Source organism: Xenia sp. Carnegie-2017, unplaced genomic scaffold (assembly GCF_021976095.1).
Source record: "Xenia sp. Carnegie-2017 unplaced genomic scaffold, XeniaSp_v1 HiC_scaffold_23, whole genome shotgun sequence".
Taxonomy (NCBI): domain Eukaryota; kingdom Metazoa; phylum Cnidaria; class Anthozoa; order Malacalcyonacea; family Xeniidae; genus Xenia; species Xenia sp. Carnegie-2017.
Window position 1 is genome coordinate 9871849 of NW_025813486.1, and position 27345 is coordinate 9899193.

A 27345-nucleotide genomic window follows, 5' to 3' on the forward strand; every position below is an offset into this window, starting at 1 on the left:
ACGTTACGCTACGGTACGGTCGAAGTGGAGATCGGCCTTTATACGCTACAAGTCCCGGACTTGTGACCGGTATAGCTGAGTTAAAAGGTGAAAGGTTTATCATAGATTAACCAACTGAACATTCCTGCTCATTTTTGTTTGGGAGCATGCTAAACAGTTCATATGGACAAAGCTCGAATTCCATATTAAATGAACAGTAACATAATCCGGTGTTAATGTTAGACAATACATCATTGCCCTTCAGTGAAAGCATCCCGCTTTCCACTGGAAAAGAATGAATCCGTAGCGTATAAGGCTCTAGTTTTAAGTAGACTTGTCTTGTTTACAAGGAAGAGGAGCGAAAGGTTAATTATTCAAATGTTGTTAGATAAGGTCATTATTGTTTGTAGATGTTGGTTATAGCGTTGTGTTATCATTCTTTTTGTTTTATAACATTCCAACTATTTAACCTTGTAGTTACAAATTAGATGACCGAAGTTAGGGTATTAATTACGGTGTATAGTTACAAATTACATAAGAATGTTTTGAATCTATGGGAAAAAGAGGGAACAATATATAATATATTTGTGTTTTCATACTTCTGTGGACAACGAGGTATCGAAGAACAAAATGCGAGATGGACACAGTATGGTCGATATGATTATGGTATACGAGATTCCAGACCCATCCACTCTGAAAGATGAGGATGAAATAAAAGAAGAAGATAAGAAAAACAAAATCCGCGAATTCTACATCGACGGTTTGAAGGCTAAAGGTCTTCTCATTGAGATTGACCAATTAAAAATAAAGAAAAACGCTGAGGTTTGCTGCCAATTCAATATTGAAGTCTCTTTCATTGCATGAATGATTTTTATCGATGATTTTGCTCGATGTTTTAATATCAAAATTCTAAACAATATTTATGTCTAGCTTATCCTGCTGTTTATTAAAAATTAAAGGGATATTTAGTCTTCTAAAACAATCTTCTGTAGAGTCCTCTAAGTCAATCTTTTAAGCTTACTTGTTAATTGTATGACAGTTTGTTGTACTTTTATATCTATAAACGATAGTAATGTAAATAAGGTCTTAAACAACGACTTTGACCTTTCCCCTGTTTAAGGGGAAAGATAAATATAATAAGTTAATAAATGTTTAAAAGTGTCTGCAATGCGTGGTTAAAACTTACGCCAAGATTGCCCAAAACCATATGCTTACATGACGTCTTGCGCACGCCCAAACCAGTGCTTTCATCATGTGCTTCACTTGCCTGAAATTTGCATTCTTGTCAAGATATATAAGATTGAAAAAAAATTCTTCAGAGCAGAAAGCTATCAACTAAATTGTAAATAGCTACTGAAATGTCGTCGTTTTCACTTACCAATTTTCAAAATTACTAAAGTACAAAAGGTACTAAATTACAAAATTTACTAAACGACAAGAATTACAAAATTATATAATTAGCAATAAAATTACAAATTGAAGTCACTGTTGTTTTGTATTTTATAAAGTATATTTTTTATTTTATATTATTTCAATGATATCAAATTAAATTTTCATAAGTTTAAAGAAAGTATAATCACCTCCAGACCCAGTGGGCTAGCCAGCCCGCATGTTTGTTCGTGCTATGTAAATTTTAGATCATTGGCATTATTTATTTAAATTATTACCTGCACTTCTTTAGAAATTTAAAGTATTTTTTTAAAAGTATTTATGTATTTTTCATATCTAGGCTTATGATTAGCAAATTTTTCCCGTTAACAGGACACAAATGACAACAACAAGAAGCCAAAGACGTTTTTTGTCAAGATTCATGCACCTTGGGACGTATTGACCAAAATGGCCGAAGAGATGTTTCTGCGCATGCCCTTGCAAAAATCGGACATAAAAATTCCATCGACACTTGAAACCGTGTTTGGCGAGCAGTTTGTGGCAAAATTCAACAATGCAAATCCTTTAGAATACGAAAGACATATTACACCAGACGACGTTATTTATTTCACGGCGTACTTTACAAAGGAGCATGAGGCCGAGTTTGTGGGCATTGATAACCATGATACATTCTTTACTTCCACCGACCGTGTCCGCATGGTTGAAAGAATCATGGGACAGACGCCATTCGAGGCCTCGGAGGACTTGAACAAGGCTGTCGGTATTGCTAATTTGAAGTTCACCAACGCGTTCAAGGGAATTTATCCATTGCACGACGGACCGTGTGAGGTTAGCGTTGTATTCATTGTTTACAGTCTTTATTGCTTCAATTTTTTCAAATGCCTAAACGAGGTTCAGGGAAATAACTTCTTTAAATAGATAACTTGATTTTAAGAACATTTTCAATAGACTTGATGGATTGAAATTTATTTTCATGGGCTTTTTGGGCCTAGAAGTAGTTGACTCTGCACCGGAAGTGACGCACATAGGAAAACTCATGCATTGATTATGTAGCTTTTATTATACAGAAAAACACTGTTATAGTAAATCTTCTTCAAAATATGCCCTACAAATTTAAGACTCCGCGTAGGTGTATTGTTTGATGAGATCTGTAGAACGAATAATGAGCGAAAATTTTTAACAACTAAAACTTCGTTTTCTCTTTGGCACGCATCTCCTTGCCGCTTCACCCATTGGGTAAAAATACCAGAAATGAAACAAGCTATGAACAAGCTGTAATAGTGTTGTATTTCTATCATTGAAAATTGAGAAATGAGATTGTTGCTTAAAGATCGTGTGCACTTTTTCTGTAGAAATAATTCGAAAAGTTTTTAATGGTCATTTCTCGTCATGCATTAATAGTTTAATAAACTACATCAACTACATCATTTACATGAATGGATTGTGGCGTATTTGATATATTAGCAAAGAAAACAAATGATACCATGGCAAAGAATTCAAATATTTGCCGTCTTTCGTGATCCTGCCCTTAAAGTAAATCGTATTTTAACCGATGTTTTTTATGCAATCAAACCTGTATTAATCAAACACTGTCAAGAAGCGGTTTAGTGTTCGCTTGGATTTGTATGTTAAGCAGAGATTCTCGTCACCAGGCCCATCGCCTAAGAAAACAACAAAAATTAAAATCTATATGCTTAATGATAAAGAAACTATTTCCTATTGACATGAATGAAATCGTTGAAAATGTAGATCTCTGATTTATTTCTTAAAACTGCTAATGAAAACTTCTGTCTTTTTTCAATAAATATTGCTGTGTTTGAGCGTCGCACGCGTTTGTGAATTTGAGAAATCAAAATAAAACATTATAAAAACATTATTTTGCTTTTGTAAGAAAAATAGCAAACTGTTCACTTTTCATTGATTTTGACGATGCTTATGCATGTTATCCAAAGTTCCAAATTCTTTTAACATTTCTCCTTGCTTAATTTTAGGTCCCAGAAGGTGGTAAGCCAGAAAATCAACGCCAGCGATTGCGATGGGAGTGGGCTCGCTTTAGAAAATGGTACAAGTATCAGCCGCTTGACTCGATTAAAGATTACCTTGGAACATCTATTGCACTGTACTTTGCCTGGCTTGGTTTCTATTGCACAATGTTAGCACCTGTTGCCTTCCTTGGCTTCATAGCGTTCCTTTACGGAGTTGGCGACTCTTACAGCTTCCCTCCTGTGAAGGATGTTTGTGACAGTGACCAGACCGATTACGTAATGTGTCCACTTTGCGATAAACAATGTTGTTACTGGTCTCTAAAAGATTCCTGTACGTATATGCGCGTAGCGCATTTCTTCGACAACAACTTCACCATTGCCTTTGCCTTTATTATGTCTATATGGTCAACGCTCTTTGTAGAGCTTTGGAAACGTCTACAGGTGACCCTTTCTTATAAATGGCATACGTCTGATTTTGAAAAGGTGGAGGAACAAGTCAGACCAGAGTATGCGGCGGTCGTTACAACACTTTGTGAAAACCCGGTCACTAATCGTATGGAGCCGTACACACCGAGGACGACTATCTTCAGGAAGTACGCAGGTGTTATCAGCATCGTTACTTTCATGATTACTCTAGTTATATCTGTTGTGATCGGTGTTGTTCTATATCGAACGGCTGTTTATGCGTCTGCTGCAAAGAATTCAGATGAAAGTATTCGCAAAAACGCCAAAGTCCTCACGTCCATGACGGCGGCTGTCCTTAATCTCATCTTCATTAATATCCTCAAGTTTTTGTATCAGTACGTTGCATATTGGCTTACAAACTGGCAGAATCCGCGTACTCAGACGGACTGGGACGACAGCTACACGGTGAAAATGTACATCTACCAATTTGTGAACGTGTACTCTTCTCTGTTCTACATTGCTTTCTTCAAGATCAACCTGTTTGTGGGCACTCCCGGACATTACTTCCGACCTTTTGGTGTGAAAGACTGGCGTCTAGACACGTGCGGACCACAAGGATGCTTGGTAGAGTTATGCATACAATTGTTTATAATTATGGTGGGACAGCAAATCATTAGCAACGTTACTGAAGTAATAATACTGTAAGTGTTTCATTAAAGTCATTGAAGCCATTTTTACACACATAACACATATATTAATTACTTATTGACTGAGACCCAGATTGCGAGGTATAAAACAACAGTTCCCTGCTGTTCCACATTTTTAGGTGATTTGCTCTTGATAACTGTGAAATTTATTTTTCACATGCAGCTCTATTTTGCTAATGGCTTATATTTACATCAATCCAGTAGCAGATCTAGCGTTTGTCAAAATATATCATTGCTGCTCACTTTTAAATTCAAAGTACTTTCAGAAAAACACTATTGGTTTTGAATTTCTAAAGAATGTTATTTTATCAGTTGATTTGCTTCCAAGGTACTTAGAAATATAAGTGCAGTAACTCATTTTGACCTACCTTAGGTCCGCCACTGCATCAATTTACACTTCATTAAACTTATATTATATAAAAAATGTTAAAATAAAACTTTTGGCTTTGTTCTAGCTATTTGAGGAAGTTGTGGAGTGAACGTAACACGCAAAAAGAAAGCATACCACATTTACCACAATGGGAACAAGATTATTTTCTTACTGCTTCGGAAGGAACATTGTTCTGGGAGTACTTGCAAGTTGGTAGGTATCAAAAGATCTCGCTTACATTGCTACTGTGTTACAACCGTGAAAATTTTTCTTTTGTCGTTCAAAGGTTTTGTCCAATATATTATTTGATGGTGTCATGTTTTAATCTCTATAAATTTTTCCAATATCCCCACTAGATATTTTATACTGTAGTGACTTTCATCATAAAAAAACTGGCTAAATCCGAATATTCGCTCAACCAAGGCAAGTATGCCTGGAAGAGCATTTTCATTATATATAATATCATGGACTCGACATAGCTTGAAGACTCTCTCCTTCAAATTTGAAAGCAGCCATTTAACCAGTTCATATCTTCCCACTCCCGGCAATTGGGGCAGTCAGGTATAATACGGGACTTTACTACAATGCATAAATAGGGGAATTACTTCCAGGTAAAATTTGGCTTCGTTCAAGTACAGGCAGGCATTACCAGAAGATATCTTTCCGGTTATAAATTCAGCTCAGTGCACAATCCTAATTTGACACCATCTTCTCACCTTCCTTTGTAGTCTTACAGCTCGGTTTTGTTATGATGTTTGTTGCTGCATTCCCATTGGCTCCGTTTTTTGCATTCATAAATGGCATTATGAAAATCCGTTTTGACGCCATCAAATTCATTCGCAACCAGCAACGACCATTTCCGAAGATGGCTGAGGATATTGGCGCCTGGTACCCGATCCTCGAAGCCCTTTCTGCATTCTTTGTTCTTGTAAATGCATTTGTAATAGCGTTTACCTCCGACTTCATCCCAAAGATGGTATATAAATACAGTTACAGCCCTGACAAATCACTCGACGGCTATTTGAACAACAGTCTGTCATATTACAACACCACCTTATGGAACAATGAGTCGAAACCGCGGAAGCAATGTAAAGTTGGAAATATCTCTATTCCGGATTACTGTAGGTCAGTATTCTCATTATCATCAGACCAAAGCACTCTTCAAGAATTGTTCATGTGTTTTTATGCCTTTTGTCGGCTGAATGAAAGCTCATTGGCATTTTTTAGCCCTTTGTCACCCAGCGTTGCCGTATGGCAATATTAAGTAAACAATTCGAAACTTAAAGGACCAAAATACTTGAGACGTAAAAGGTTAATGTGAAAATGATGTCTAATGTTCAAAACAGTCCATTCGGACAAATGCAATGTCGTAACAAAAATGTTTAATGGGATTGGCGTTCCTTAAATGCGTGCGTCTCTAGGCAGTTCAGCAATTATTTTATCAGAATTTTTGCTTCTCATTTCTCACAACTTCTTGGTTATCAATGACTTAGAACCCAACCCTCTAATCTGTCAAGGTGAGGCAAGGACACCATTTTCAAAGGAAGCCAAAAGCAAAACACAAAATAAAAAACAAGTTCAAAGGAAGTATAAAAAACTAGTCCTATCAAACTTTTTAAAAAACAAATCTAGACTATGGACTTTGTAACTTTATATAAACTCTGGAAAAGCAGATATTTTTCGTAAATATCGTCAGTTTGCCACCGTTCAAGAAGGTGACTTAACCCATTCGTAAATATAGAATTTTGGTGAAGTCATAATATATCTAGTACACAAGGTTCTAGTTTATTTTTGGGTAATAAATTGCTTTAACGAGTTCCCCTTGACTGAGAGACACAGATTTGATTTTGGCTTTCATACAAAATGAATATGCAAATTGTGTTGATTTTTATAGCTAATAATTATTTGGTATCTATTTTAAACATTGCAGATACACTGGTTACAGAACTTTTGGCAACGCGGACCACTACACAGCACAACATTCGGAAGTAATGGCCGGTCGCTTCGTATTCATATTTTTCTTTCAGTTCACGATGTCGGTGTTCAAAGGCCTTCTTGCATACGCCATTCCCAACATGCCTAGCAATCTTCTCCTCAAGAAGAAACGCGAGGAGCATATTGCTGAAGAAAAACTCGAGCAACCCAAGGATAGATGAGGCAGAAAGGGTGCACGAGAAAAAACATACATTTAAACATTTAATTTGATGCATGGTACTTGGATGTAATGACATTTATTCATTGAAAACTGTATTGTTAAGCGCATTCAATCTACATAGACTTGTAGCAGGAATAGCATGAGACTATTAGAAGTTGCATACTCATATTGCCGTAGACATTTCTAGTATTCTGATCTTGCACTGGAATATATAGCGCATTCATTCATATAAAAAATCCAATCTACAAAGACTTGTATTAAGAATATACGTAGAGATTCACTTAAATACTAAAAGCGGTTGCACCGGCAAGAGGCAAAATTTTCAAGAATATTTTTTTTACAATTAAAAAATATATTAGTCATTTTCTGAAGTCCCCACAAAAAACGCAAAAATTAATTTTCAACTATCCCCGGTGTCCCCAACTATTTCCAACTATCTACGTAGTTCTGTAGTTTAAGAATAGCTTTAGGCAATAAACCCCAAATTTGCGTGTTATTTGGCATTTGCAGACATATTTTCCAGAGTAAGGTCAACGTTCTATAAACACAAGCGTTAGCATAAATAAACAAGCACGGAAAGTTGTGATAATCTTTTGCTGTAAGTGAAGATCAAAGTGAGGATCGACTTTAATTCAAATTTCAGACAAAATAGCATCCTGAATCTTAAATAAAAGAGCTCAGTGGAGAATTTCTATAAAAATGCATAATTTGGTAATGAGATCTATGTAAAAAATCGCTTTTCACTCAAAGAAAAGGAAAAACCGAAAACTAAAAACCTCACTCAGCTATCTTTGAAAAGGATGAAATAGGACCGTACAAGACGAAACGTTGATTTTTAAAGTTTCGAAACAGCAAGTTATGAGGTCAACGTTCGAGGTAGAACGGAGCTGGGTAGGCTTCTCTTCCTTCAATAATTTTGTAGCCATTTTCGAATTTTTGAAATTAGTTCTAGACTCCCGACTAGCACTATACTGGGGATATATCCATTGAGTTCTATAAGACCTGGAGGGGAAATGTCAACCAAATTACTATAAATTATTAGCGCGCGGCCGCGTGGTCAAAAACATGGCGGATTTTGGTTGTCAAAGTCAGCGGAAAGACGCGGGCTCATGAAATATAATTTTTTTCGCCCACCCGGATTTGCCAACCACAATTGCGATTATATAAAATATCAATGCCAAGAACAAAAACTTTTAGAAATTTTATCTTTAAAACATGCTGCAAACTTGTTTGGTATACGGATGTTGAAGTAATGCTAGAAAAGGAAACATTTCATGACACCGGTAAGCAACGTAAGATTGTTTACTATTTAAAGTGTTCAGTGTTTTGTTTTAAGTCAATACTTGAAGTGTGATGGTATTTATTTTGTGAAAGTTTTTACTTCTAAGTTATAATTTAAGTTTTGTTTATCCAGTCTTATTTGTTCTTTACTTAATCGCTTCCTAGACTAGACAAAGCAACCAATTCTTATCGAGATATGCATATCTTAAAACTTCCTGTTTCAACTGAGTTTATCTTCAAGAAATGGAGGATTTTTCACGGTATTTTTCTGAAAATATGAAGCAAATATTAAGAACAGAGCTATATTGAAATCAAATGCATTGCAGGATTAACTAATGAACTCTTGGTTACATGTCGTACAATAAAAAATACCTGTATTAAACAGCTAGTCTGGACAATTTGACAGATTATGAACAATCATGATGATGGTGTGCAAAGGTTTGCTTCATGCTAAAATTTTTATAAATGCCATCGGGTGTTTCTGTAAATGAATTGTTTGTTCTAGTAAACAGGTTCAAAATCAAGATAAAAACTACTTTGTTCAATAATGTGCCAAATTATGTTCCTACCTTGAAATGTTTGCGCAAGAAAAGTTCACTGATATTTTTACCAAAAGACAAAAAGAAAAATTCAAAGGCATAATGTCAAATTCAAAAGTTTGTCAAGTTGTTTGAACCTAGAAATATACAAAGACAATATACAAAAATATTTACTTAGGAAAAAGAGAAGATTCTTCTTTACCTTCCACCTGAGGAGGATATTGAAAAGCAGATTCGCAATGTTGGACTATGCGAAGCCATTGTGAAATTTACACAGTATGTAATTGTTTATGTGTTTTCGTGTGCAATACTTCATTTAACAGTAAACTGTGCGGATTACCATGACCCAAATTAGATTATCCTTGACAACTTGGAGTTACCACTGGTTTTTGTTAAAAACTTGTACTTTTGATTGTGAAATTAAATGAATTTCATTCCGAATTCATGATTTGGTAGATGAGCTTAAGAATTTCGCTCTGTTTTGAACTTTGAAACTATAAATAACAGTTTGCACAGTCTAAGCTTGTCAGAACAAATCTAGTAAAAAAATTTGGCCACACCTCCTTATACTTTAGCCCCCATTCCATAGGTATACAGGACAAGGGACCAGTGGGCAGCTTCCCCACAAGAATATTTGAAGATTGAAGAGTTGCACAAATTTCAAATGTTAGTTGGGCAAAAATGTGGGGGAACTTTTTGTGAGTTGGGGAACATATTTACTGCCCCCGCAGAAATGATAGCTCCCTTACGCGTAAGAGAGATGCAATAAATGTTAAGGTGTTTTCAAAGCATGAATTTTATTGTTTTTTAAATCTCATTCGCCCCATCACAGAAATATCTTTATTTCAGTAGTAAATTATAATTTAGATTTGGATTTTGCTGCATGTTGTTTGGCCTTGGATCAAATTTATTTTCAATTCAAAGGAAGCGCATTGATTTTCAAGGGAAATGCAAAAACTTTTAGGGGTTTTCAAAGCAATTTTATAACTTGTACATGTACTTGCACCTCCCCTCAAAATATGGTTTAGTGTCATATAAATAAAACGGTTGAAAGAGGGTTTTCACAACATGTTTTTTGAATGTTGTTCAAAACTTTTGTGTTGTCTATTTTGTTCATATTTTAATGCAATATGAAACTTGGTAGGCATTTCACTCTTGACAAGCCTTGTGAATCACTTCATACATAGAAAACGAGATAGGTTTTCTATGAACCAGAAACAGATTTCTGGATGATCATGGTGAGAATTTTGATATTCTTTTAATCTAACATCATAATTAAGGTATAGTTACCGTAACTGCGTAAAAGCACTATTGATATTGAGCATTTAATAAAAACGACAAGTTTTTTTAAAATAAACATGTCATTCAAAGATCCTATCGCTGATTCTATTAAATCTATGGTGGTATATCAATTCAATTGTGCGTGATGTAATTCCCATACATTGGCGAAACTTCCCATCACTTATCCACCAGAATCAGGGAACATACCACAACTGACAAAAACTCACATGTCTTTCGACACCTTTTAAAATCACCTTCATGCAAAACTAACTATTCACCCTCTTGCTTTAAAATCATCAACACTGCAGATATTACATTCACACTCAAAATCAAAGAAGCACTTCATATTAACAAAATTAACCCTAATCTCAACGCTCAAGTTTTTCGTTTTAACACTATATTCAGCCTGTAAATACTTTCATGATTAATTCTAACCAAAATTCATTGTAATATAATAATCTATTAATAAGTGTATAAATTGTATCACAGTATCATATTACTCTTATATATATTCATCACATACATAGTATTCCTTATGATACTGAAAATGGCATCATAAGATGTTGAAACATGTTTATTTTTAAAAAACTTGTCGTTTTTATTAAATAAGGTATAGTTATAATGTTATTGAAACTTACAGTGATCTAAGCTAGATAACTGCATGATAAATTCAACATATTTTTGGGTATATGGTTAAAATTTGGTTAGAGTGAGAACTAGGGATAGTGTTTGGGTTGGGGGGATTGAGAGTGATTTAGTTGCAAGTGAAATATGGATCTTTAATGGACAAAGTCTCTGCTCTTTATGCAAGTATATTCTATTTCCTTTATAAAAAATAGTTTTTCAAAACAATATCAAATAAATAAATTTTTCGAGTTCAATGACACATGGTTTATATTTTTAAATAGCTTTTAAATTCCCGTGTAAACCGGAAACTATGAGACTTTCACGAAACTGAAACTCCCGTGTTTCTGTAGACGTTATGGAAACACATGTTTTTCGAAACTTCAGCCAATCAGCGTCCGTGTTTTCGAAATGCTAATTTAAAGACTTTGCATAAAAATAATTTTAAGAACAAGTACTTTTTTGTGGGTAGCCACGCACGCACGCGTGCATGTTATGTTATACTGCAAAAAGTAGAAGAACGTCTGACCGATTTTCAAATCATTGACCTTTATGACTGAACTGGATGTAGCATAAAAACGATGATTTCCAAAATTTGCTTCGTTTACGCTATAATGGTGCAGTAATGTCCTTTTTTTATACTGACAGGAATGAAAATTTAAAATAATTGCTAACCATCGCAAACATGAAGTGCATTTTGCTTGGTCGAAAATCCGTGAGCTTGAAGCAACGTATTTGAATTTGGTTTAGGTATGTACACTCTGTGACTCTGGTCATGGTGCTTTCACATTTTTGGTGAATAAAATGTAGAGGAGAAAGCAAATAAATGTGTCATACGAGTCCTAAATGCAGTAGCTAATCTTAAAGTTATAGTTTCACATGAAGTCAATCAATTAAAAGTGCGACGCATTGTCTATCAATTGCTCGTTTCACTCTGGTCACTGTTCTCTGTGTTTTTGTGTTAATTTAAAGACAAAAAGCTATTTCATCTTTCTCTCTTTTGATACATAATAACATATGATATCTGACATTACCTATGTGGATTTAAAACATACCGAAATTACTATAAACATTAACTCAAAATACATGTCAAACGAAGTCAAACTATGAGCAGGAAATACAATTGTAAAACTTCATCAGTCACGTCACTACGGAGTCACATGAGAAGCGCGTGCGCGTCGCTTGTCGATCAGTGCACTGCGTGCTCGTTGATCAGAGAGGAACAAGACGACAGGTAACGAACCGTGAGTATAACCATATTTTAAAATTCTCCATATTTCAACATTTGCCATCTAGCAGGTATGACTAACATTGAAGAAACATCTAATTACATAGAAGACATATCAGCGGGCAAACAACAGCCTGATACTCAAACTATTACTGAAGAGCTAGCTGAACTGAAATCAATGATATGTATCATGTGGCAGCATCATCAAACAAGGGATGATGCAAACTCAACTCAAAAACCCGACGTTGAGGAAAACCATAATAGGCGACAAAAATGGAGCCGATCAAACTCTTCTTCGACGGACAGTGAAGATGATATCCGTCAGAAGAAAAACAGAAAATCAAAATCTTACAAATCAGTTAAAGATACTACACATGAAAACAACTCGAATGAAAATGACAAATAAGCGTTTGCGCTGATGAACTTGGCGATGGCAATATCTCTGAGCTTATTGACAATGATAAAACAGAAACAAATGCGAGTTCAACCAATGATACACTTCAACAGCTAGCTGAAATATTTGACGACTCGGAGTCCACACGAAATTATATCAAACCACATTTTGCAAACCATTGTCGAGAAAAGGAGGCAGAAAAAACTTGCTCTTGGCAAACTAAGGTCAAATTATGAAGGTGGAGCGAATTTGGATTTTCACAAGCGCGGGAAGTCATACTTTCCAAAGAAAAATGTGAAACGACAAACACTCAAGAAATAATTCACCAATTACAACATATGAAAAATACATCGGTAAGCAAATGGGAAAATTTTGTTCCAAATTTAAAAAACCTCTTAATTACTTTATGTGAGAGCTACAAAGCGGACAGAATAACAAATCACTTTTCCGCATGGACCGATATTACATCCGACAAAGAGATCTTATCTAATGTAAAAGGATGCCAATCGATCTGTCGGAAACGCCTTACCAACATCACTTTCGCCCAACAAACTTCAATGAAATTGAATTGTTACAAATAAAAACTGAGATTGATAGAATGATTGCTAAAATATATAATAAAAACTGTACAACACGAACCAGATGAAATTCTCTCTAATATTTTCACTAAAGTAAAAAAGACGCACACATATGGTCATACTAGATCTTAAAGTTTTTAATACTTTTGTGTCTTATTTCCATTTCAAAATGGACTCACTAACTACGATCACTAAGCTTGTAGAACAAAACTGCCACATGTGTTGTATTGATGTCAAAGACGCCTAGTATTCAATCCCCATAAAATACACTGACAGGAAATACCGGAGATTCCATTGGAAGGGTGTTTTATATCAATTTGCGTGCTTGCCCAACGGCTTATCTAGTGGACTACGGATGTTAACAAAAACTCTAAAACCCCTTAGCTACATTACACTCAAAAGGGCACATCATCTCGGGACATCTGGATGATTTCTATTTACAATGAAAAACTTACGATGCATGTCAGAACAATGTGATAGATACAGTGACATTATTTACCCAATTAGTGTTCCTAGTGCATCCAGATAAATCGATATTTATCCCTTTCCGGAAATTAATAACACTAGATTTGAAATTAACTCCGTCACAATGATTGTGAAATTAACAAAAGAAAAGGCCTCGGCAATAAAAACAGATTGTATAAAATTTATTGAGAAAGTGAAATGGGGAGTAAAAATTAGAGACACGGCTAAAATAGTGGTTAAACTAGTATCAAGCTTTCCTGGTGTGTTACATGGACCCTTAAACTACAGAAATTTAGATAGGGACAAAACATCTGCACTAACTCTAAGTAAGGGAAACTTCGATACATATATGATGGTTTCTGCTGAAGCCTTTGCCGATCTACATTGGTGGTCGAATAATGTGATGAATGCTATTAAACCCATTTCTCATGGGGAACCGTGGCTTACTATTACGACAAACGCTTCAAACAAAGATTGGGGGCAGAATCGCAAGGCATTAGCACAGGAGGCCTATGGTCACACCTAGAGACAAAAGAACACATAAATTACTTAGAGTTGTTTGCCTCCTACCTAGGACTACAAACATTTGCCCATTCCCAACGCAATGCACACATTCGTCTTATGTATGACAATACTTCAGCAGTGAGCATCATAAACAATAAGGGAACTAGCCACTTTGAACGTAGCAACAATCTGACAAAACAATTATGAGAATGGTGTATTGCCCGGGAACTATGGGTCAGTGTGGCACACATTCCTGGAAAAAATAACTTAATTGCTGATTTTGCATCTAGACAAAATGAACATGCCTCTGAATGGATGCTTGATAAAAATATCTGCATGATGCTTGTAAACAGCTCGAATTTATGACGGACATTGATTTATTTGCATCAAGAATCAACAAACAATTCAACAAATACGTTTTTTACAGACCAGATCCGGAAGCTTTATTTGTAGATGCTTTTAGCATAACTTGTCAGAACATTCATTTTATGCTTTTCCACCTTTCAGTATCATAGCCAACGTTCTACAGAAAATAAGGAACGACAAAGCGCGAGGCATTTGTGTGATGCCAAAATGGCCAACTCCACCCTGGTATCCTATAGTTCTTACAATGCTAGAGAAGCCACTAATAGAACTAAAAGCATTACGTGCACCAAGTCTCCTCATACTACCCAGCCATCCAACACAAGTACACACCTTTTCAAGAAACTCCCCCAGATTTTCTGCCTTTTATCAGGGAAAAGCTAAGAAACCAAAATCTTTCACGGGCCGCTCAAGACATTATCATATCATCATGGAGAAAAGGTACTACAAAACAATACCGCACCTACCTATTACGCTGGCAGGAGTTTTGTCGATGTAAGGGATTATCGTTATACAGCCCTGGAACGGCGAATGCCATTGAATTCCTAACTGAAATGTACAAATCTGGACTAGGATACTGTGCCATAAACACGGCAAGATCTGCACTTTCCTCAAAAATACTACCTACTTCAGTACTCGGGCTGCCTCAACTTCATATGCTAAAACAGCTGGACTAAACTTGAGACAAATCTTGCTATCAGCCGGATGGTCAAATGCTACCACGTTTGCAAACTACTATGAAAAATATGTTGATACAGACACTTTTGGTAAAGTGGTACGAGACAGTACAGAAAACAATGAATCTTTGCCTGCTACTAACAAAATTTTACCATAAGTTAACTTTTATGAGGTTCTGTTAAATACACCTAAAGTGGGGTACTTTGATGACATTGCATCTCACATATCAATTCCCATCTCGCAGCCGCAGAACTTTGAAATCTCATGTGACGTCACTGATGACGTTGTAGAATTCTTAAATTAAACGAGACTTACCTGTAAGTTGATGTTTGATTGGAATTCTACTAATCATCAGTCAGGAACGAAGGAGTCACATGCCCTGAACTACCCATCCCTTCCGTGACTCCTTCGATTCCTTAATTTCTGCAACTGCTCTCGTTGAAAAACTGATCGACAAGCAATGCGCGCGCGCTTCTTCGTTCCTGACTGATGACTAGTAGAATTCCAATCAAACATGAACTTACAGGTAAGTCTTGTTTAATTTACGAATTAAATCCGAAATGTTTGCTCTGGGCACTTTCAATGTTCTAAGAATTCTCTTGTAAAAAGCTTCAACATTATTTGTAATCAGTATGCTATGGGAAAAGACAAACGAGCTTGCCTCTTTGGTCGAAAATTACCGAACATAACATGTGTCGAATAAATGCCAATAAGTACATATCAAATTGATACAATCGTGAATGTTGATTTATCGGTTGAGTGAACGACATATCACATACCAGAGACGCGAGAAAATAATTTTTGTAAAAGAAACTGTGAAGGATTTACTATTCATATCAAAAACATGGTTTTCAGAAACAATTTGTATGCGATGTAAACACGTGAGATAAGCTTTGTGAAAGAAAAAAGAAAGGGAGACGATACTCACCACAGATGAAGTCCATTGCTGTGTCCTTGTATCATGCTAGTGGAAGAGCCTATCGTTGCTCTCGAAATTATTCATTCTTCCTTCCAAAACATCATTGCGCAGATACATCTCTAAGATGCCAGCTGCAACTGGAATATGTCAGGGAGCACTAAATATCATAAAGAAAAAAGTGGACAATATGAGAGAAAATGAGAAATTATGTAATTTGTGTATGGACGAGATATCTCTCAAAACCAACTTATTCTATGATATAGCCAATGACAAAATAATTGGCTATGAAGATTATGGAAGTGGCACAAGAACGAATAAACTGGCAAATTCAGCACTTGTCCTCTTGCTCAGAAGCATTTCGGGAAAATGGAAGCAACCACTTGATTATGTATTGGTAAATGGAGGATGTCCTACAAAAGAAATGGAAGAGCTGATAAAGGATGCAATTGACAAAGTTGAAGGAATTGGGTTGAATGTTGTTGTAGTAATGTCTGATTTGGGGAGCAATTTTCAAAGCACCTGAACATCAGTCCAGAGAGTCCTTGGTTTATGCACAATCAAAGAAAGATTTATTTTATGTTTGATCCACCACATCTGATCAAATGTGTTAGAAATAATTTGATGAAATACACTTTCAAGTTCAGCCAGTTCACAGCCAAGTGGCAGGATATTGTGGATTTCTACAATAAAGATAAAAAGTTGTCAATAAGAGCAGCACCTAAACTGACTGATAAGCACATTGCACCAAACAACTTTGCAAAAATGAAGGTGAAATATGCTACCCAAGTCTTAAGCCACACAGTAGCAGCATCCATATGCACATATGTAAGTGTTGGATGTCTGCCGTCATCAGCTATGGGCACTGCAGAATGCCTTTTGAAGTCTGATTCTCTGTTTGATTCTGTGAACGTTTCAACTGGACATTCACAAAAGTCTTTAAAATGTGCATTGACCAATACCTCTCCACACCTCAACTTTTATGAGCAAGCTATTCACTTCCCATCTAATCTCAAGATTTTTCATGGCAGCCAAGATGTAACAGGCAGAGTAAAGTGCATCAATGGATGGCTAATTACCATAAATGCGATTTGTCAGATTTGGGATAACCTTCACCAAAATTATGGGGTTAAGTTTCTTCTAACAAGAAGATTAAATACTGACCCAATAGAGAACTTTTCTGGAGCAATTCGTCAGCAGGGTGGCAACAGCGACAATCCGACCTCCATCCAGTTCACCCGTGCTTTCAGGAAGCTGTTTTTTAGTTCATTCTTAAATTCATCACAAGGCAACTGTGATGATGACTTTGATGACTTACTGGCACAATTCTGCAAAGCTGACTCAAGCATTCCTATTTTGATTTCTCCATCTAAAAACACAAAAACTGACGATGTTGAGACAAGGGATTACAAGGAAAAGGAGGTTGGTGAGAATTTAATGAAAGAGAATCTAATTGCTTATGTAGTTGGATACTTACTCCAGAAATATTTTGAAAAGCACAAGTGTTCCATATGTGAGTCAGTTATGGTCACAGACCAACTTGATGATAGCAGAAATCTGCTTTGCTACTTCAAGGCATATGAGTCAGACAAGAGCTTTGGCGGTCTCCTTGCACCAAAAGTATCATTTATGAATATATCACCAAAATTGAAGACATATTTGTCACAGAATTCTTCACTTATACAAAAAGTGTAGGTATTTTGAAAAAGATTCTTCAGCAGCTACAAAAAGCTCCAATCCCATTTGAACAGTGCTCGCATTTTTCAATTGATTATCTCCTCAAACTCTTTCTAAGAACGAGGATTTACTATGCCATCAAGTTTGCAAATCGTAATCTATCAGCCCCCAAGTTCAAAAAAAAAAAAAAAGTACGTAAAAGTGACTCACTTTTAGACGGAAAATAAATGAACCCGCATACACCTCGGATGAATCAAATGAAAGTGACCGTCAAGATTCAATGCTTTTTCAATACATTATGATGCAGATCATTTGAACTTCTAAACTGCATCAAAGTGCCAAACCACTGTAAGTAAAAAATTCCAAGAGATTTCAAACTTAATGCCATTAACGAGGCAAAATAAGAAAAATTCTATTGACTGCAGTTTACAAAGCTGAGGAGCGGTCACAGTCACAGAACGAAATGTAAGATTTCGAGCTTTACAACACGTTTAATTACGTTGTAAAAAAACAAAGACATAGAATATACCTCAAATTTTGTCGAACTCTCGCTAGGAACAAATCTACGACCTTATTGAAGAGATACAGGCAAATATTTGTACTTCTCTTTACAATCCTTATATTGTTTGTCAGAAATTGACTGGCTAGGAAGATGGCGGCTGAGATGCGCGAAGTAGCATGCACGGCCCCAAAAATATCAAAGGCTCCGACCAGTGAACTCTCTATATATATATATCTGGAATGATAACGACAATACATTTTATAGATATAAAATTAAAGCCAAAGTCCTAGTCTCTTGCGCGGCTTGAGAGTCGAATATTCACGCGGTTTGTACGTCAGTTTCATTCCCCTGAGTGCCAAACATACACGGCCAATATAAATTTGAATACAAATTGCATAAACATATAAACAACTTCCACGACAAACAACACACGAGGCCAACTCTTCGCAAAAGGTTATTTTTTACAGCTGACACTTTACTACAGTGAGTTCGTTGTAACTTACAACCTGTAACGAGGAAAAGCCAATTTAAAATTACACTGTATGCTAAAAAGACAATACAATAGCAAATATGGCGAGAAAATATTCAAACATAAATTTTTCTTTCGTCGGAAGGTAAATTTTCAAACGGTGTCAGACAGTGTTTGTCTTTTTTTGTCATTTCAGTGGATTTTAAGATCTGTTTTTCCGAAGAAAAAAGAAACTTGAATATCCAGTTTCATAAAAAATATTGAGTCTATAACTCGAATTTTTACTTTTTACAGAGCGATTGTATTTTTCATCGATTTTGATAGTGCTTGAAATACTAAATGGTTGTCATCTCAATATCAAAAATTGAATATCCTTAAAGACTTTGCATGTTTGTAAATGTAGATCGTCCAGGTTGGTATAGTCATTTTTTTGACTCTGAAGATGACTACCGCTAAGGTTGTCGAAAAGTCAGTCAACAACAACAAAAACAGTCCTTCTCAGGACTATACCAACCTGGACGATCTACATTTACAAACAAGTAACGATACTTCCGGGTTCAAACCATTTACCGTAAAGACTTTGATATGTGTTAAAGGAAAACCGCAGCGTAACAGCAGATCGACCAAGTTCACCTCACCTTGCTTCTCGATTTATCACTTTGATTCACTTTCCGTGAACCTTTTCAATCCAAAAATTTCGTTATTTTTACGCTCTGATCAAGATCCGAACTGTACCATTACAAAGGGACAAATGATTAAAAAAAATTAAAATGAACACACGAGAGACTAGAGCCTGACGTGTAATGACGAATGATTATGGCGTGCCAAGATGGACAATATTACCAAAATCGAAAATATTTATAACGAAACACATTATCGTATGTCGAAAATAATATACTGGCAACTTTTTCAATATTTGCAAAACGAAACGCAAAAATATAAAATAAAACAAAAATTCGTTTACCATAGTTTATATATACACAACGAAATTTATTTTTCAAGTTATGAAAATGTTGAAATATATATACACAACGAAATTTATTTTTCAAGTTATGAAATATTGAAAAAGTTGCCAGTATATTATTTTCGACATACGATAATGTGTTTCGTTGTTAATATTTTCGATTTTGGTAATATTGTCCATCTTGGCGCGCCATAAATGATGACGACAAATATTTTTTTGGCTTCAATTTTTGGCTTCGGTTATCATTCAAGAGTGGCCCTTCTGTATAGTGTATATTCTGTGCTAAGGGCAAATTGGTAAAAAAGCATGCTGACTGCATGTTTTTGACAGCAAGCTGCTGGGTTGTCGGAGCAAAGTGAAAGTAAGGTGCGAATACTTGGGGAGATAGGCAGTAAGCTGTATGTAGAATTAAAATATTGTTTATTAGGTGTTTCAAATATATTAAAGTAACTCTTTAAGGCTGAGACGCTATGTCGCCATGTCGCAACCGCATAGTGATCAGATTGCGCGGTTATTAATTTCATGATCAAATGCATTAGCACTGCTCACTGTAACCAAAAAGTTTTGATGTAGTAATAACGGAATGTTGGAAATAAATTTTTCAATACATATAAAGCATATACCCTTCATAATATATGTATGAAGTGCATGTACATCTTGACAGATGTAGCAAGGCCGCAAGTTCGTTCATGCTATGTAAATACTTGCTTGGTGTTCACTCACTATGTAAACAATACATTTCTAAAGAAAGGAGCAATGCTGTTGTTGAGAAATTTACATAGCATGAAGAAATTTGAACGGAGGTTATGCCAATGCATCTAGAATTGAACTTGTAGTGACTTTATAGAAGAAGAGCTAAAAATATCTTACATAACCTGGGTGATGTATTCAAATCAACTACAGTGCATCATAATGTGAGTTGTCCTATCATATTTTCATAGCTAAGAAAGACAAAGATTGAAAAAGCAGCCAAACTGAAAAAAACATGGCTGTCGAAAAACTTGCAGGAGCAATCGGTAGTCCAGGCCGATTTCAAATCATCTTATATCTCATGTTATGCTGCAATTCATTTTTTGTCGCCTGGAACCATTTGGGTATGGCATTTATGGGTGCAAAAACCAAACACCATTGTGATGTTGGTAATGCCAGCATGGTGGCCAATCTCATTCCACCAGTATCCAAACCTGGTGGAAGAGCTAAGTGGGATGGTTGTCATGTGTATGTAAACAAAACATCAAAAGAAATACGTTCATGTCCTAATGGCTGGAGTTATGATTTAAAAGGACGAGTGAAAACTATTATTTCTCAGGTGAACTATGCTGTTTATAATTTGATGTTAGTGAGTAAGTTAATGAAAATCTGTGTTTGTCAATGTTAAAGGTTCACAGATGGGTTTCATTTAATTTTTATAATCACCAGCACTTTATGGCCACATTGCAACTTCCTTATATGGTCATTGAAGAACAAGTAAAATAAACATTGTGCGGCTATAGCCCAAATTCCATACAAGTCTTGTTGAAATTCCTGAGTAAATCCTGTAGCATCCTACTGTTTCCAACAGGACCTGCGTACCGGAAATTTTTTGATAACCTAAAGAAATATTTATATGTTTATGGTGAAATCCTAAAAATTAGAATTCTAAGCTTTAATCTTGTCATGATTTTGATGTGGGATCCTAAAAAGGGGATCTTTGTGGCACCTTTGACAGAAGTAGGATCCTGCAAACGGATTTGCACAGGATCCGTATCCAATCTTAGGAACTGTGTCCAATCTCAGGGTCTAGAGATTATGTAGTATATAGACTATATTAATCTTATGACTTTACAGGATCTAATATTCGATTCTTTTAGGATCCTAAGCACAATACTACATAAGATTTTCATCTGGGAAATGACATTGCTGGCATTGATACTTTATACATGAATCAAAATTGAACGAGAGTTCATTAAGATGGAGGATTGAAATAAGAATATGGAGCATTTCTCGGTTGACTACACTATAGCATAGCCAGTCCGCTTATTTAGTCGTGCTAATTATTCTATAAATTTTTCTATCTTCACTCACTGTGAAAACCAAAGATTCCTGAAAAAAGGAATAAGATGTTTTGAAATTTAGATAGCAGGACCAAAACCTGACGGCTGGCCACGCCACTGTTTGATTCAAATTACTTGTCAAAAGGCAATGTTTTTTCCAAACTTCGCCCTAGCTAGTTTTCTGTTTGATTAATTATATTGGCCAAAACATTATTGTATAGTCATACGGTTCATTCCACTCAAGAAGCTTTAAACGGGTTCAAAAGGGGGAAAGGAGCTTTTTTAAGGTCTTTTTTAATGCACGCAGAGTTTTTTCCTCTTCTTCTAAACAACGTATGAACAAATATTTATTTAGTGGGATTTAGTGTGCGATGATTCCTACAAAGCGAATCTTGCGACAACCATTTATTTTTGTGGTGTTTTGCTTGGTGGCTTGGTCTTTGGAACGCTTTCGGATAAATTTGGACGACGACCTGTGTTGCTAATTTGCCTGTTTTCATCAAGCGTCGTTGGTTTGTTGTTATTCTTAATTGACAACTATGTTGCCTTTGTTGTTCTACGTTTTATACTGGGAGTTTTGTTACAGGTATGGGGATTGTAAGAAATTTGGTGTGTTTTTTTTTTAATAAAATGAATTAATATGTTCTGTATGGTCTACATTGTATGTTTTTGAACTAGAGTAAAAAGTGTTCGATACTGCAGGGAGTGTAACTTGTGCCTCAACATTGGCGGGGGGGGGGGGCAATTTGTGAGGACTTTAATTTGTCTTATATACGAGTCCGGTGTATAATTTGCCTGTAAAAAGAGCGAGGCATCATTTTCTCACCATACAACTATTAACTTTTGCTAAAAAATTTTTAACTTTCATTTTTTTCAGACTGTGTTCAAGCCACCACTAAGCCCCCTCCCCGCCCCCAAACAAAAACTAACTAGGATTTCCTGCAATAATTTCGAATACTGACTATTAAAGTGTTGACTTGAGGGTATATTTGTGTAATGATGTTATAAGTCGTGTTATCAAAATTTTCAAACAAATTTTGAACTACAGAACACGTATATGTGAATATATTTTCGTCCACACCAACTATACCTTGTAGCTTGTGCTTTTAAGTATCTTAGAAATTAAAATACTTGAATTCGTGGTATCTTGAATATTGCACTCCATTATTTGTAAACTGCATCTTAATATCCTTTAAAATACCTTAGGGTCTTCAAGCATCATGTTACATCTCGATAATAGAACTGTTTGCTCTGAAATATCGCGGTCACATGGGCACCATACAGGTGATCTTCTGGGCTGCTGGTGGCGTCATGGTACTACCTCTGATTGCATATATCTTTCAAGATTGGAAATATATACAACTGTTTATAACCACGACAACTCTACTTCAAGCGGGATTAATATGGTAGGAATGATATCCCGTGGAACTAAAGAGGAAGGGAGCCGGGAATGGGGATGTTGTGCTTGCTGGTCAGCGGACATGAACAGGGGATGTTTCCCTTCCTTGTTTATGTTCGCTTACCATAAATCATAACATTCTCATCAATACATGTTTGTAAATGTAGATCGTCCAGGTTGGTATAGTCCTGAGAAGGACTATACCAACCTGGATGATCTACATTTACAAACATGTAACGATACTCCCGGGTTCAAACCATTTATTTTATTCTCATCAATATTAATCACATACGTTTTTACGACTTCCCTATTTATTGTTTTTTTAATCCCCATGTATTTCAGCACCTACTTGTATATCTCAGTACCTACCTGTATATTTCAGTACCTACCTGTATATTTCAACACCTACCTGTATATGTCAGCGCCTACCCGTATATTTCAGAACCTACCTGTATATTTCTGCCCCTACCCGTATATTTCTGCACCTACCTGTATATTTCTGCACCTACCTGTATATTTCAGTACCTACCTGTATATTTCTGCACCTACCTGTATATTTCTGCACCTACCTGTATATTTCAGTACCTACCTGTATATTTCTGCCCCTACATGTATATTTCTGCACCTACCTGTATATTTCTTTACCTACCTGTATATTTCAGTACCTACCTGTAAATTTTAGCACCTATCTGTATATTTCAGTACCTACCTGTACTTCAGCACCTACCTGTATATTTCAGTACCTACCTGTATATTTTAGTACCTACCTGTAAATTTTAGCACCTACCTGTATATTTCAGCACCTACCTGTATATTTCAGCACCTACCTGTACATTTTAGCACCTACCTGTATATTTCAGCACCTACCTGTATATTTCAGCACCTACCTGTATATTTCAGCACCTACCTGTATATTTCAGCACCTACCTGTATATTTCAGCACCTACCTGTACATTTTAGCACCTACCAGTATATCAGTCACTTGAACATTTGACCTTATACTAGTTGTAGTCAACTCTCGTCATAGTGGAAAGCCTAGGAACCGTGATTTGGTGTACATAGAAGCAATAGTTTGTAATGTTAGGCGGGGGAGGGTTCAATGGAAATATTCCAAGTTAGCCTGCAAAATTCATATTGCTCTTTAGTGCTGGAATATTTGTATATTCCAACTTGAAGGTCACACGTGCTGTAAATGAGGCGAAAATTAGCGAAAAATACGTCCAGATTTCCTTTGTCATGATTCATGAGAGAAGAACAATTTTAATGTATTTACCCATCAGAAGCAGAAATGCATGTCGAATCCCAAACGAAAAATATCTATTGATGGGTTGCAACCATCCCCCATGGAGTAAGAGAACCATAGAATGCTCGCCATGTTGGATGAAATTTGCATTGTAAATAAGGAAAATCCTTTGTAAAATCATTCAACATGGCGACTATGACGTAGCTTGCAACCCAGGAATAGGAGGTCGGATGTGTATTTTATTCTTTGGTAACGAATAGGGATTGTCTGTTTAGAGAATGGCGTGAAATAAGTCTTTAGTTGCGTGTTGGGCGTGAGATTACTTACTCTTTCCGTGAACATTCCAATGTGTGTACATTCTCGATGGACGTTCTCCTGTGACGTAGCCAGCCTGCCATTTTTAGTCCTGCCATGTAAATTTCGCAACATTATCATTATTTATTTCTTTAGAAATTTGTTTTTTCCCAGTTGGTTAACCCAGAAAAATGAACATAGCAAAACTAGCAATACGGTCCAGCTACACCAGTAGAAATTCCCGTTTAAATACAACAGAGTTTTTTGGTTGTGTTTACATCTTGTGCTGTTTAACTTGGTCATGAATTATCGATAGTGTATATTTTGAAAGCAAAATCCTGACTTCAATATACTACAAATACGTATGTACAATACATATTCCAACCATGCATAGTTAACGAATTTTAAAATTTTTTCGTTTTTCAGGATGTTGCCGGAGTCTTTTCGATGGCTGATTGTTCATAAGAGATTCGACAAAGCAGAGCAGGTTATCAGGAGAATCGCAAAATTCAATCGTTTGCCGTTTCCGCGTGACATTTTTGACGAAACTGTTGTAGAAAATAAGTCAAAAGAAAGTGAAACAGCAGAGAGCCGAAAATACACATTCATCGATCTCTTTAGGTTTCGAGTGCTTAGAAAACGATCCATTGTCATGGCATTAATATGGTAAGGACATTTGTTGCATGCCAATTTTCAAAGTTCATTTTCCTAATGTTTCATTGGTCGAGAAAGTGTCACGTGAGAGTGAAGAATTCAGCTGTTTCCTTCCAAGTAGTTCGAAAATGAGAAAATACTATATCACTAAAATATATTTTTCTTATATAGGTTTTCCTCTTCCGTTGGTTACTATGGTATTTCACTGAACATTTCCAGCTTAGCGGGAGACAAATATCTGAATTTCTTTATTAGTGGTGTCTTGGAACTTGGTGCATACATTCTTACCGTATTTGTTACTGCAAGGTATGATTAACCAAGGTATAATTAATGATATATGTTTGTTTTCACAAAATCATTTTCAGGTGTTGCTTTGGGTTGCTCGAAATCAAAGGGGTTAGGGGGTATGGTGAAGTGTGCGTGCTGCCTGTAAATTGTTTTTGATTTTAAATCTCTGAGTTTTACTTTACGCTGTACAACTTCGTGTTTGTTCGTTCTTAGTTTCTTGGGATAGGTTTTTTTTGGAGTGGAGGGGGCTAAAGTTTTTTGCAGGTGCAAAAATTTGTGTGTTTGCGACCTCGAAAATATCTCTCCCCCCCTAGGAAGCAGATATATTTTCCACATGATAAATGTTTCAGTCTTTGTTGAAGGTTCGGACGTCGAAAGCCATTGTTTGCATACCTTTTGTTGGGATCTCTAACAAACATCGCTGCTGGAGTGCTCTCGGAAGAAGCTGGTATGTTTTAAGAGTAAGAGCGGATATCTCATAATTTTCTATAATGTCTATAAAAATATACTCTTCAGTAACCGGCAAACTTAATGACCGAATGTCCTATTAATGAGCAAAAAGCTTAGAAGTTGTTTGCCTTTTATAAACATCATTTTGAAGTTTATAATCATACATCCCAAGATCATAGCTTGATGTAAAGTAAGATGATTTGTTCCTTTGCAGACAATGACTCGCTCCAGAAATTGACTACAGCACTTGCAATCATTGGAAAAGTTGGTGTAGCATGTTCGTTTAGTGTCGTCTTTATTTACACTTCGGAATTATTTCCAACTGAAATTAGGTAAAAAATGGTGTTGTTTTAGCAATATTATTCTCACTACGGAGAAATCGGGACGCCAATTTTAATTTTAAGGAAAATGAAGAGGAACTTCTACTTAGCCTTATTTTCAGGAATGTTGGTCTTGGAGCATGCGCATCGTGGGCCAGATTTGGTGGTGTTATCGCTCCTCAAATCTTACTCTTGGTGCGTCATTGTCTTCTCACATTACTGAATTATGTATTACGTGTGAAAATAAAATTGAGAAAGATAAATTTGGAAGAAAGTTTGTTTACAAGTTAATTGAATGGAGAAAAATAAAATTGGAAAAAAATTTGATTGCTAGTTAAAATAAGAATGATGTATTCGGAAAAAAGGCTGCTTGCTCTTCAAAAATTTACAAAATGTACTTCATTTTATTGGTCAAAAGGCGTAGCTGCTTCAACATCCAAGCTCGAATTAATGCGTTTGTTTCTGAAGAATCCCTTTTTTGTTTTTTAGGGAAAGAAGAGTCGAAAATCTGTTCCATTTATAATTTTTGGTACTTTTGCGTTCTTTTCAAGTCTAAGCTCCCTTCTTCTGAAGGAAACATTAGGAAAGAAACTACCAGACACAATTGATGAAGAGGCCAAGGAAAACGTCTTGCTTTGGGAAGATAAAAATTATGATCCAGTTGATAGTTCAGACAAAAAAGACGCATCCTTATAAAAGAACAATAGTTTACCATAACGTTGAACATTTATATTTATTTGGGGTAATATATAACTGTAAGTTTAACTGATAATAGGCCATGATATAATATCTAGTTTGTGCCATTCATCATGGCAAATGTATACATTGTCATAAAAAATGGATCACAATTGGTTTGCTTTCTGGTAGCTAAGATGTCTTCTTAGTCAGCTTAAGGAAGCTACAAAGCCGTTTGATACAGAAGAAATGGCAAATTCAAATTTTGGTAAAACCGAAAAATAGTGGACCTAGTCATTTCTGTGATATTTCCATGTTTTGCGATATAGTGATTTGTTTTGGGCAGAAAAAAGATGCGGTGTAGTATATATCAGTTCAATGCCTATCTTGTCATGCAAATAATATTGAAAGATTTTCATCTTTATATAGTCCTGCCTAACTTAAGTTAGGTGTTTGGTGCTTCCGTCTCGTTTGTTTAGTTCACAGAAAATTTTTTAGGTATTGTCTTCCAAGCATTGGACCAAATACATTAAGTA

General features: G+C 35.8%; 2 protein-coding genes and 1 long non-coding RNA gene across 11 annotated transcripts; 2 read left to right on the forward strand and 1 right to left on the reverse strand.

Moving 5' to 3' along the window:
• Positions 1-494: 494 nt before the first annotated feature.
• Positions 495-7158, forward strand: LOC124447967 (anoctamin-4-like). Its single transcript, XM_046998962.1, has 6 exons — positions 495-801; positions 1741-2196; positions 3360-4459; positions 4921-5048; positions 5564-5960; positions 6766-7158. The coding sequence occupies exons 1-6, from the start codon at positions 610-612 to the stop codon at positions 6989-6991; spliced, it is 2499 nt and encodes an 832-aa protein (XP_046854918.1). The 5' UTR covers positions 495-609; the 3' UTR covers positions 6992-7158.
• On the reverse strand, positions 2192-17683 carry LOC124447976. Of its 4 annotated transcripts, XR_006948896.1 has the most exons (6): positions 17319-17680; positions 17006-17210; positions 16364-16524; positions 16092-16254; positions 15854-16001; positions 8365-8539 (listed from the first exon to the last, which is right to left on the reverse strand). It is a non-coding gene; the product is annotated as an uncharacterized LOC124447976 (long non-coding RNA). The 4 variants fall into 4 exon arrangements; XR_006948898.1 differs by lacking the exon at positions 8365-8539 and adding an exon at positions 2192-2250 and having other exon boundaries at positions 15854-16254; positions 17319-17683; XR_006948895.1 differs by having other exon boundaries at positions 15854-16254; positions 17319-17682.
• LOC124447971 (solute carrier family 22 member 5-like) lies at positions 15363-26982 on the forward strand. Of its 6 annotated transcripts, none has more exons than XM_046998972.1 (10): positions 15363-15451; positions 20395-20762; positions 21842-22072; positions 22693-22892; positions 24849-25088; positions 25248-25382; positions 25727-25812; positions 26029-26146; positions 26257-26329; positions 26624-26982. In XM_046998972.1, exons 2-10 carry the CDS (start codon positions 20439-20441, stop codon positions 26828-26830), a joined length of 1614 nt encoding a protein of 537 aa, XP_046854928.1. In that variant the 5' UTR covers positions 15363-15451; positions 20395-20438; the 3' UTR covers positions 26831-26982. The 6 variants fall into 6 exon arrangements, with proteins under 6 accessions (XP_046854928.1, XP_046854925.1, XP_046854926.1 ...); XM_046998969.1 differs by lacking the exon at positions 15363-15451 and adding an exon at positions 19700-19851; XM_046998970.1 differs by lacking the exon at positions 15363-15451 and adding an exon at positions 19700-19844.
• Positions 26983-27345: the final 363 nt, after the last annotated feature.